The sequence below is a fragment of the Erpetoichthys calabaricus genome, chromosome 14 (genome assembly GCF_900747795.2).
Source record: "Erpetoichthys calabaricus chromosome 14, fErpCal1.3, whole genome shotgun sequence".
Lineage (NCBI taxonomy): Eukaryota > Metazoa > Chordata > Cladistia > Polypteriformes > Polypteridae > Erpetoichthys > Erpetoichthys calabaricus.
The window spans coordinates 4,923,130-4,935,711 of NC_041407.2; the positions used below are offsets into that span (position 1 = coordinate 4,923,130).

The following is a 12,582-nucleotide window of genomic DNA, read 5'->3' on the forward strand; positions in this document are numbered from 1 at the left end:
AAGCAGCAGCCGCTCCATCACATCTTCATCACATGTGATGTTAGAGCGACAGGCCGGAAGTCATTCAGCTCACCAGGACGTGATATCTTTGGGACTGGGGTGATGCAAGATGTTTTCCAAAGCTTCGGGACTTTCCCCTGTTTCAGGCTCAGGTTGAAGATGCTCTGTAGAGGACTCCCCAGCTCTGATGCACAGACCTTCAGCAGTCGTGGCGATACTCCATCTGGACCTGCTGCTTTGCTGGCACGAAGTTTCCTCAGCTCTCTGCTCACTTGCGCTGCTGTAATTGTGGGTGGGATGTCTCTCCTATGTTGTATCAGCAGAAGGATGTGTAGAGAGTGCAGTACTCCGAGGTGAGAGTGGGTTAGGGTGGTCAAACCTGTTAAAGAAGGTGTTCATTTGGTTTGCTCTCTTCACGTCTCTCTCGATGGTGGTACCCTGCTTCGAGCTGCAGCCAGTGATGATCTTCATCCCTTCCCACACTTCCTTCATGCTGTTGTTCTGCAACTTCTGCTCCAGCTTTCTCCTGTACTGCTCTTTCGCCGCCCTGAGCTGGACTCGGAGTTCCTTCTGCACGCGCTTGAGCTCATGCTGATCACCGTCTTTAAAGGCCCTTTTCTTCTGGTTCAAAAGGCCCTTGATGTCACTTGTAATCCATGGCTTGTTGTTAGCATAGCAGCGTACAGTTCTTACTGGAACTACAGTGTCCATACAGAAGTTGATGTAGTCAGTAGTGCAGTCAACAACGTCCTCAATGTTCTCACTATGTGATCCCTGCAGGATATCCCAGTCTGTAGTTCCAAAACATTGTCTCAGAGCATTCTCAGCCTCCGGGGTCCACTTCCTGAATGATCGTGTGGTTACAGGTAGGACTCTCACTTTTGGTTTATAGTGAGGCTGAAGCAGAACCAGGTTATGATCTCCTTTCCCAAGCGCAGGTAGCGGGGTGGCACTGTATGCGTCTTTAACGTTTGCATACAGTAAATCAATAGTCTTATTTCCCCGGGTGTTGCAGTCCACATACTGGGAGAATGCAGGCAATGTTTTGTCCAGCGTCATATGGTTAAAGTCTCCAGCGATTAGCACAAGCGCCTCAGGGTGCTGCGTTTGTAACTTAGCAACAGCAGAATGGATGATGTCACTCGCTATCTCCACGTCTGCCCGAGGAGGAATATACACAATGACAAAAATGACATGTCCAAACTCTGGGCAAGTAATAGGGACGCAGACTTACGGCCAACAGTTCGATGTCCCTGCAGCAAGTGGAGATTTTGACTTTAACATGTCCAGAGTTACACCACCGTGTATTAACATAGAGAGCGAGTCCTCCTCCTTTGTGCTTCCCACAGGTACTTGCATCTCTGTCCGCTCTAACTGTGCTAAACCCGGGTAGCTCCACATTAGCATCTGGGATGGTGTTAGTTAGCCACGTTTCGCAGAAATACAACAAACTGCATTCTCTGTAGGTTCTGACATTTTTCACCAGCGCAGCCAGTTCGTCGATCTTATTTGAGATCGAGTTCACATTCCCCAGAATAACAGAAGGCACCGAAGGCTTAAAACGCCACTTTCTCGCAAGCCGCTTCATTTTTAGCTTAGTGCCGGCTCTGCTGCCACGATACCGCCTTCTTACCTCGTCAGGTAAATAGGGAACCACACCGGCACTGGCATTTGTTCTCAGCGCTCGAAATTGAGTACTTGAATAGGCGAGTCTCGGCGTGTAAAAATCCATGCCCACGTTGTAAAAGTAAGTGTGTCCAGGGAACAAATCCACATAAAATAAAGTGGTAGTAGTGATCAATAAATAAAAATAGAAAAATAAAAGTAGAAAAATGCACATACATATACAGTCATACACGGAGCTGCTGAAAAGGCTGCCACTCTCGGCGGCGCCGGATGTTTTTTTTTTTTTTTTAAAAAACAGCAGGAAAATCCTACCTTTACAGCACTGCATTTTTAAGGGTGCAGTAAAAAAATGTTTCAGTAAATTCATGAATTGATCAGATCGAAAATTTGAAGTATTTTCAAAAGGTTTATAGGCATTATAGACAAGACTGGGGGTCTTACAACCGTGAGAAAAGAATCTTGAATAAGTACCAAGAATGCTTGAAGGATTAGACTAAATTGTGCTCTAATAAAAGTATCTTTGTTTCAAAGCCTTTCTGATACGTCAACCTTTTATAATAATGTCCTTAGGGGGCAGAAAAAAAGGAAAAACTATAATTGCAAATATTAAACTGGAGTTAAAATGTGATTTTGCTTAAAACTGAGACTATTTAAATGTATTTAGCTATAATACTTCAAGAGATATGTATTATAACATTTCTGTCACACCAAAATGTAAGCAGAGAAAGTGGAATTCTGTTATCCAAAGCTATTTTATTTTCCTTTGCAGAATGGGGAAACTTCAAGAGGTATCACTATTTATCTTCCTGGCAAAGTAGAGCATACCCACAAGATCCACATGTTCAGTGTAAGTACTTCACAAGCTGTTTCTTTGGGGCAGTAAAGGTAAGCATTCAGGCCAAGTGACGTTCGAACACAATGTTGTAACCTGCCCTTCTATGGTGCTTTGGCTACTGTATGTTTTTTTTAATTTTATTAATTTTATTGTCATCATTCCATGCAAATTGAAAACAAATCAACCCCCACCCCTGACAAAGAGAGCATAACCAACAGAGTAAAACTTAAAGCTAGTAAAAATAAATAAATTGATGAGTTTAAGAGGCGGATAAAGATAAATGAAGAAAAAGAAATGGGTGCTTTAAGAGCTTATTCTAAAATATTATTGATTAGATCCTGCCAGGTTTTGAAAAGGTTCTGCACAGATCCTCTAACTGAGAATTAGATTTTTTCTAATTTCAAATAATATAAAACATCAGTTACCCAATGACCTAAAAGAGGAGAGTTAGGATTCTTCCAATTTAACAAAATAAGTCTGTGTGCCAATAGTGTAGTGAAGGCCATTACAGTTTGTTTGTCCTTCTCCCCTTTAAGCCCCTCTGGAAGAACACCAAACACAGCTGCTAGTGGATTAGGAGGGATTGTGACCCCAAGGCTGTCTGAAAGGCACTTGAAAATATTTTGTCCAGAATGGTGTTAATTTGGTGCAGGCCCAAAACTTGTGACCCAATGAGGCTGGAACTTGATTGCAGCGTTCGCAGGTTGGATTTTGCCCTGGAAACATTTTGGACAGTTTTAAGCGAGACAGATGTGCTCGATATATAATTTTGATGGCTACTGTATGTTGAAGAGTTACACTGCCAAAAACAGAAAATGAATAATGTAGCTCCTTGAAATTGCTATCTTTGTTTCCTTATGTGTAGGTTGCAAATGAGATGTTGACAGAACTCTGTAGACAGATGGGAGTTATTCAGCCCTTTGAGATTAAAGAATTTTGCATCTGTGCCAACTATAAACAAGGCAAGTATTCAGATATTTTATATAAAGTGGGTCATTTGGCGCTTCTAAAAGGATGGGCAGCTTGGCGCCTATTGGTAAATAATGAATATTAATTGTAACAGTAGTATACGTTACTTATTTTGGCCAGTCATTGTTGGTGTCCACATCTCACCCACCACATGACGAAGCACCTGAATTGGGACCCGAGTGCAGTGGTCAACACCTCAGCGCACACTAGAACAGTCTGAGGTTATTTTTTTTTACTGTGGCTGGAGTGCCAATCCTGCCACCAACACCCAAGTTTTCCCTGCCAATTTGGAGGACTTCCTCCTTTGTAGGGCTGGATGCAGATTATGAAGACATTAATTTTTTTTTTAATTACTGATACCCCTCCCAATGATTGTGCTTTTGGGGAGAGTCAATTCACACAGTAAAACCGACATCATGTTGGTTATGAATACAAGACTACCTGTGTTTAATTTTATGTGTCTAACAACAATATGTTTGTTTTTTTACATTCCCCAAATGACGGACTCTGGTGAGAAATGAGACACACTTGTAAGTGTCAAAGTCTAAATATATCAGCATCCATGCACCTCCACACCGTGTCACATTTTCCTAGCATGCTTTCTTATTATAGCTTCATAGCACAACACCATATCCTAATGCATTATCTTCATTATGTACGTCTCTGTTTTGGCCTTTGTCAAGGCCAGATATTGTCAACTTCAAATAGTACTGAGCTAACAAAAAAATAAAAAAGACAGAAATTATACAGCTGCAAATAAATTGCACTTCTTAAAGAGAGAGAGAAAAAAAAGTCATCCCAGTCATGGACAGGCAGAAACATTTCATAACCAACATACAAAGATGATTATGCTTGCCCTTTTAAGGCAACTTTATGGAAGAGAACCAAACTAAAACATCTACCTAATATTATACCCTCCAACAGGACAGACTGTGCGACCCATTAGACCAGATGAATATCTAATGGATTTCATAGTAGATGACAATTCAGTCACATTATGGGTTTCAGCGTGTCATCTGGAAAGAACCTCTACACTTTGACAGTGATCTTTACTTGGAAGTTCATTATAGACAGGTACAGTATACTATATCTTTACAAACATAACATCATTGTACTCTAATGTGCTTGGATTCTCTAAACAACTATTAATAGAGACATCAGAAACATTCTGAAGAACCTCAGTCATATTAATCTTGTAAAAATGCATTAGACACCAAAGAGATTACTTAAAGTAATATAAACACAATACAGGCATAATGTTAATTACACTGCTGAAAGGCAACTAAAAACACCTATAAACTATTTCTGGTTTAAAATTAATTGTACAGTAATCCCTCACTATATCGCGCTTCGCCTTTCGTGGCTTCACTCCATCGCGGATTTTTTTAATGTAAGCATATTTAAATATATATCGCTGGATTTTTTTGCTGCTTCGTGGGTTTCTGCGGACAATGGGTCTTTTAATTTCTGGTACATGCTTCCTCAGTTGGTTTGCCCAGTTGATTTCATACAAGGGACGCTATTGGCAGATGGCTGAGAAGCTACCCCAACTTACTTTTCTCTTTCTCTTGCGCTGACTTTCTCCGATTCTGACGTAGGGGGGTGTGAGCAGGGGGGGCTGTTCTGACACACCTAGACGATACGGATGCTCGTCTAAAAATGCTGAGAAGATTATCTTCACCGTTGCTATCTTTTGTGCAGGCTGCTTCCTGAAACGACAATGCTGCCTGGTGCTCTCGCATACTTAAAAGCTCGAAGGGCACGTATTGATTTTTGCTTGAAAAACAACTCTGTCTCTCTTTGTCTGCTCACCTGACGGAGGGGGGTGTGAGCTGCCGCCTTCAACAGCTTTGTGCCGCGGTGCTTCGCATACTTAAAAAGCCAAACAGCCCTATTGATTTGTTTGCTTTTCTCTGTCCTCTTTGACAGTCACTGCTCCTGACGCGGCACTCCTTTGAAGAGGAAGATATGTTTGCATTCCTTTTAATTGTGAGACAGAACTGTCATCTCTGTCTTGTCATGGAGCACAGTTTAAACTTTTGAAAAAGAGACAAATGTTTGTTTGCAGTGTTTGAATAATGTTCCTGTCTCTCTTACAACCTCCTGTGTTTCTGCGCAAATCTGTGGGACCCAAGCTATGACAATATAAAAAATAAACATACTGGTTTCTACTCTCGCGGGATTTTCTTATTTCGCGGGTGGCTCTGGAACGCAACCCCCCGCGATGGATGAGGGATTACTGTACTTCAGCTCAGATTTATTTTAAACTCTCAAGCGATTTTATACTCTGATAAAAACAGTCACAATACAGTAATTTGCATTGGAAATACATTTTACATGATTTTAATCTGAGGTGACTCTGACCAACCTGGATTCAATTTGAGTCTTGTATAGGTGAAGTTACATGGAAGACGTAGACTTCTTCACAGATTACCAAAATGTACCTGTTTGGTTAATTTAGAAACAGCCTCAGAGTGTGTGTGTGTGTGTGTGTGATTGATAACAGTGAGTGTAGTGGGATATCCTCCAGCTTCTTTTGACCTTGTAATGGAAAAGCAGATTAAAAGAAATTAAAGCATTACTTTTAAGTTGTTAGTGCGATTCCATAGAGGTTAACATATTAAGATTGTAAACAATAATTAATAAATGTAATATTTAGAATTAGCAGACACTAAAAGTTACATGATGTGTATATTTTTTTTTAAATTAGATTTAACATTCAATTGTTTTGTCATTTTATAAATAAGCATCTAGAACAAAATTTCAAAATTCCTGTTTCAGTGACAAATATTTTATGAGATGCCCACATAAATAGGCCGGTCATGTACTATTCTAGGTGTAAAAATTACCTGTAGTGTTGTCTGTTTTAATTGCTTTAGGTCCTGAGTGACTACCTGGAAGGTAAGCTGCTTTTGAACACCAGTGACTCGTATGAGCAAGAAGCTGCAGTACTGGCAGCCCTACAGCATTGCACCAAAGGCTCCAATTCAGAGCCCTCAATGTAAGTTTAGAAATGGAGCAAAAAGAAAAACAATACTGTATAGACAGTTCTACCAAATATATACCGCTGTTTGATTCAGTCTAAAACTAAATGGGTAAACATTTTGGGTAAGAGTGAGACACATTCAATAGTTAATACATTGTAAGAGTACAGAAACACTGCAAATACCCACACGTAAGCAAGACAATTCCAAAACTATGGTTATTATTTTAGTATTGTACTGTGAAAGAAAAAAAAAAAAAAAGGGAATTTAAATATCGATTTTTTTTTTCATAAAGTTACTATTGGTTTTGTAAATCTGTAGCTACCTAAAGCCAAGGTTATTTTTAAGACTTACGATCAACTTGAAAATGAATGAATGAATAAACAACATTCCCTTTTATCTTTGGGGACTTCCTGTGATGAGATCACTGCTTCACATTAAAGTGGTTTCTGTAGTGCAAACACTGGGAGGTTGTGTGTCTTGCTAGCTGAAAACTAGTGAAGGATAACTCTGGGGTGGTCGGCTAGATTGTGGATCTTCACTAGATCACCACAGAAGTCATCCCCAGAAAAAAGAGAAGTCGTATTTGTATAAATGCATAGACACACAGGTTTGTCCATACACTGTGCTGCATCCTGGTGTGCAGGTACAGTGTGTATGTTGGGGTGAATGGCCCCAAATATTTTTTTAATGTTCTAATATAGTGCCTGTGTACTAGTCTGATTCTGGACTGGGGTCCCTTTTCATATGGACCTTGAACAATCTCTCCATGAGTTACCAATGTGATTCCTGTTTTTGGTCATAGTCCAATGATGCCATAGGATCTGGAATCTGCCTTTGGTGGTAACATATACATTTGCATATACAAAAACTAAATTGCGTATTGGATTAGGACAATGGATACAATAGTGTATAGGGAAAACAATGAAAAATAATAAAGTATCTATCTATCTATTATCTATCTATCTACAGGATGAATTACTGTAGAGAATGAAAAAGTCCACTACTGTGTTTTATTAGAAGTTGTTAATCCTCTCAAATACTTTTCAGGCAGGAGATCAGGGGAGTACATTCCTCCTTCTCTGATTGGAAGCGATCAATATACAGCATGTATTGAGTTCTGTGCGCAAACAGCTCCGTTCCATGCACAGGCTCAGTGTCGACTGATGCCAAAATACATTTTCTGAGTAAGTACTGTATATTAAACCTATGATTTTTACATATCATTTATCTAATCTTGTTACTAGGTTACATTCACTGCTATCTTGGAAATGACATCCGTTTATTTTCCAAATAAAAGCAAGCTGCACAAATTTAGTGGTCTGAGTTTAAAAATAAACTAAAAATTAATACTTAAAATGACCAGATACTAAAAATACAGAAATTACTGCAGAAAACAGTAGTCAGAGAAAATACATTCAAGTGTTTGCACTTTTTTCTGGCACTGCAAATAATCACAAAAGCATGTCCATCTAAACATACTAATTATTATCAAACTAGACAAAGGGGCCCCGTTTCAACAACGTAAGTTTGAAACGGGCACAAGTGCAATAGTAATAAGTAAAGCACCACAAACCTGATATCGGTGTATTGAATGAATGCGTAATTAGGTCTGGAGCTGTAGTCGAAAGCGCCTTTCAGCCTCTAGAGCTTTATCGAAGTCGCCTTTCTCCTTGAATTTTCGCGGCCGTTAAATCCGCCGCCTGCCGCGATGTCAGTCTCGTAAGGTTTTTTTCGGGCAGCTGCGCAGAAGGCGACTGCGCATTTGGCTTCGGACAGACATGAGTGAGTTGAGTGAGTGAGTAGACTTGGCGAATTATATATAAGATTAATAGCCAGATTGTGATTTTCAGGTGTTGGTAAATATGATCAAAAGCAATTATAACAACCTTCATAGTGAAGCAAGCTATTTCTTAAATTAACCTGCTCTGTTGCCAAGAGTCTACACCATTGGACTGCAACTATGAATAGTTTTCATATTTCATAGACAATAGATTACTTTATCCAGGGGCAGAAGTAATTCAGAATTTAATTACGGGAAACTGTGAAGATTTATGTTTGTGTTTTTGAAATCCTGCTCGAAATATCTTCTGTTTGAATTCTACAGCACATGCCAGTCAGGGAATTTGAAAGAGGACTTTGATGTCCCTTTTTCTTTTATAACCCATGGGCATAAATCGTTCTCAGTAGACTTCCTCTGGAAAACCAAAGATAGCTGGTGTCAAAGGAACTACTGGAGATTTCTAAAGTGGGGGCACACATTTGTAATGCCAACTCTAGTCACAGACAGCTGTTTTGCCGCTGCATACTGCAGAGAGAGGAGAAGAGAGGTTAGGAGCTCACACACAGTGACATGACCAACCACCTCAGGATCCCAGATTAGGACTCAAGTGCAGGGCTATGCAACAGTGACACCTCCGCACCACACTAGTTCAGATGGAATGGGACAGTGGGGAGGATTTTTATGGTGGTTGGAGTGCCAATTCTAGCCACCAAACCCCCAGGTTGCCATACTGTAGGTAGTCTTAAAAAAAAAAAAGAAGCATGCCGAATTTTCCTGGTGTAATTACCCCTTAATGATTTTGATTGTATCAAATTACAGATTTTCAAAAAAATGATGCAAACTCACCCCTCAAAATGTCACATGGCTACCAAGCAGTAGACTCGCTGTTTGACCTTGAGCAAACCTGCAAAGGATCACATTTTGAAAAATATGGAACAAGTGCTTGTAGGACTGTACTTTTAAAGCCAGCTGAAATACCATTTGCTGTGAAAGGCCTTAAATAAAAGTGGGTTGTAACAACAGCCAATAAACAAGATCATTATGATATACAAAAGTGATGTTCAAGGTTTACAAAGCAGGTTAATATTACAGAATGTGTTGGAGCAGGAAAAAAGACGGACTTACAGATCTGATCTAACAGCTTCCCTTACATTAATGTCTTCGTCTTGAGCAGCTCTCATAGATGTGGACAAATCACGCGCACACATACACGTACGCACACACGGCACTGGTGTGGTAAACACTTACAGGCAGATTTAAGGGAGCAGCCATCTGGAGTGTTAAAGAGACATTTGTTAAAAAGGAATCACTGTTTATAAATGTATGCTCTACCATTTTAAATAACGACAGATAAGCAACAATAAACATTTGGAGAAGATTATATACAAATCTGGATTTTGTTTCTTCCAGGACTAGCGTGTGTTAGGGTGAGGTCACATAGAAGTGCATCCAACATAAAACAAAGCCACAAGTTCATTTCCCATTCTGATTCACTTACTGTATATCCTTGAGTGAGTCATGTGACGCATAAGAGCTTTAGTAGGAGAAATAATCCAATTGTTGTCCTGAGATACGAAGGTCAGTTTGATAGAAGAGCAAGCTAAATAAATGTAAAAGTTGCGTCCAGTGGCAAGAATATTTTAAAAACAAAGTACATCTAGTATCCTCTCTTTTGTGACAGATTTTGTAATTTCAAAAGTCATCATTCGGGTACACAGACTTTTTGAAAGTCGGTCCTCAACAAAAGAAGAACTAGAACCAGGATGAAATAAAAGGCGTGTCTGTTAGTGGTTGCCTCATAAAAAGCATGTTAGATACCGTCGTTACTGTCACAAGTTTTTACGTCCTCTAGTGCTGCTGTACCTTTTAGTGACTAAGTGCATGGCAGTAGCTGCTAATTACTGCATATACTTTGATATGGTTTTAACATATTAATATGACTATTCATACTATCATTGTGTGCCACTCTAACAAATGATTTCTTTGCTTTCCTAGCCAAAGTCAGCTCATTGCCACTCTTTGGGTGTAACGTGTTCCTGGTGCACAAAGTGAGCCCTCAGAAAATTGATGCTCCCTGCCTCGTTGCTGTTAATCAAGTCAATATTTTCGTAGTAGACAGACAGACACAGGTAACCATCCTCACCACTCACCGTTCGTTTAAATCTGCATATGTTAGGTGGCATGTAGCATAGTGATGCAGTGTGTAGCCCTCTCAGCCCCTTGACCCAGTGTTGTTGTCTGTGAGGTGCGTGTTCTCCCCATGTCTGTGTAGGCTTTTCTCCATATGCTCATTTTTTGGTCCAGTGCGAGTGTGTGCCAGCATATGGGCAGATCGTGTGATGGACTGGCACCCTGTTCAGAGTTTGTTCCTGCCAGGAAATGCTCTGGTGCCCCACCAACCTGAATTGGATAAAGGGAGTTGAGAACGTTATGTTATCTGAGGTGATGTTACTCCAGTGGTGGACCGTGCATTTCACACCTAGGCCTTCAGTAGTGCTCCGTCTGAATCAACCCGCCCCTCAAAAACTAATTTATGGTTATAAAAACCATCTTAATATGCAGAAATACAGTATAAAGAGCCGTTGCATCGCAGATATATAACTCCTGTAGCCACAATAAATGCCTTTATTGAACAGACAAACCAGGGCTGAACAAGTTCCTTTCTATTGCAGCTACAGCCGCGACACACATAAAAAACATCAATAACAACTCATAAACTTGCAATACTATTTAGGAAAATCGCAACATTTTACTCACCAAAAATTCGGATTATTTGTAAACAAAATCCATCCTCCTCTCTTTCCTCAAAAACAGTTCAATTACTCTGTCGTACAGATCATCTGTGCGCTTCAGTTCCATCATGAAGTCCCTTTCTATCGCCATCGAAGCTAATGCTGAAAGTCAAACCTGCCCAGTCGTATGTCTGGCATAAGATTTAATTCGCTTTATGGCTGAAAATGTCCGCTCGACAGAAGCAGTGGACACGGGAATGGTCACCGCCAAACATACCAATGTGTACGGCTGCCCCATGATGCTCTCATTCAGATTTTTCTATTACACCATCCTATCCAATCAATGGGTCTGAATACGGTGACGTTGCTGTACGTCTGCTAGAGGGCCCTAGTGAAACCAACTCAAAATCTGATTGGTTGAAGCAACAGTTTAATTGACATCTATTTTGTGTTAGAGGGCCTGCAGAACGGATTGTGAAGGCCTCCGGGCAGACTTCTTTGACTTTGACCCTGCCTGGCAACAAATGATGGCTGAAATGTGATTGGTTAAATGCTTTAATACGAAAATACATGTCTGGAAGCAGCACAGCCATCGGAAAAGCTATGAAAGGAAGCGGACAGACTATTTGGAATTATTTAATAAGTTGTCATGGACAAAATTATATTAACATCAGTTTGTGGATTCAGATATTTTTAGCCAGCAGAGAAGGCCTTGAAGGCCCTGACGGCCCGCCACCTGTGTTACTCCACGGATTCCCATGGGGCAGCTTGCAATATGCTGAATTTTCTGGAGAGAATTTCAACACATTGAAAAATGTGCTCAACTGAAAGGGTTTATTTTACAGCTGGTTGACATTATAAGTTTATGCCAAAAAAAAAGGAACAACTGACCGATAATGCAGGTCCTTAATTTCACATCTGAGAAAGTAAAATCAGCTGAATGTGATACAAATAAAATGATACTTGAAGAAACTGCTACTAACGTGGCATGCCATCATATCTGTAAATTTATGCAAAGATGTAAAGGATTAAGGGCAAAATTATTTCCTTTTTAACAGAGATCATTACCTCTTGTTTTTGGCTGACCGATGTCAGTTTTTGGCACATGCTGGTCCGTCTGTAGTTCTGCTTTCTTAAAGTAAAATATTAAGTAAGAAAAAAAACGGGCAACAGCACGAAAGAGAAAAAAAAAATCATGAATTACATTTTAGTGCTGCAACGTGAATAGAAGCTTTTGTGCTGGAAGTTAAAGCACACATTGGGAGTCCACATCTGGATAACACATCAATGGAGACGTTCCTGAGAATGGCTACAATAGGAAAGAACGTTTACAATTGTGAAGGCAGCTGGTAAGGTGGGATGCCAGCTTGAACTACAACACACGGGCACAGAGGGGAGCTGATTAAGGGTAGATTTGCATAAACATTAGAATTCTTCTTATAGGGGTCCATACATATGTGGAATAAATTTGCATGTAATATGGTAGACTAATCTAGACTACAAATTATACAAACGTTTAGCGTCTATGAATTGATAAACTTCTGGGTTGAATAGCCCATTCTTGACCAAACCTTTAATATTTTGGTATACAAAGCATTAAACCTGAATAAGTCTGGCACCTCTCTGAAGAACCTGCACTAATGCACTGTCCTA

The 12,582-nt window shown here is 40.0% G+C and overlaps 1 protein-coding gene across 1 annotated transcript in view; it reads left to right on the forward strand.

The window, feature by feature from the left end:
* Positions 1-10,537, forward strand: part of myo15b (myosin XVB) — a 137,065-nt gene extending 126,528 nt beyond the window's left edge. Inside the window, 8 exon segments of the mRNA XM_051918932.1 lie at positions 2,396-2,473; positions 3,327-3,423; positions 4,355-4,428; positions 4,430-4,504; positions 6,310-6,431; positions 9,372-9,409; positions 10,193-10,326; positions 10,502-10,537. Of these exon segments, the coding sequence (XP_051774892.1) occupies positions 2,396-2,473; positions 3,327-3,423; positions 4,355-4,428; positions 4,430-4,504; positions 6,310-6,431; positions 9,372-9,409; positions 10,193-10,326; positions 10,502-10,537 (654 nt within the window).
* The last annotated feature ends 2,045 nt before the right edge of the window (positions 10,538-12,582 follow it).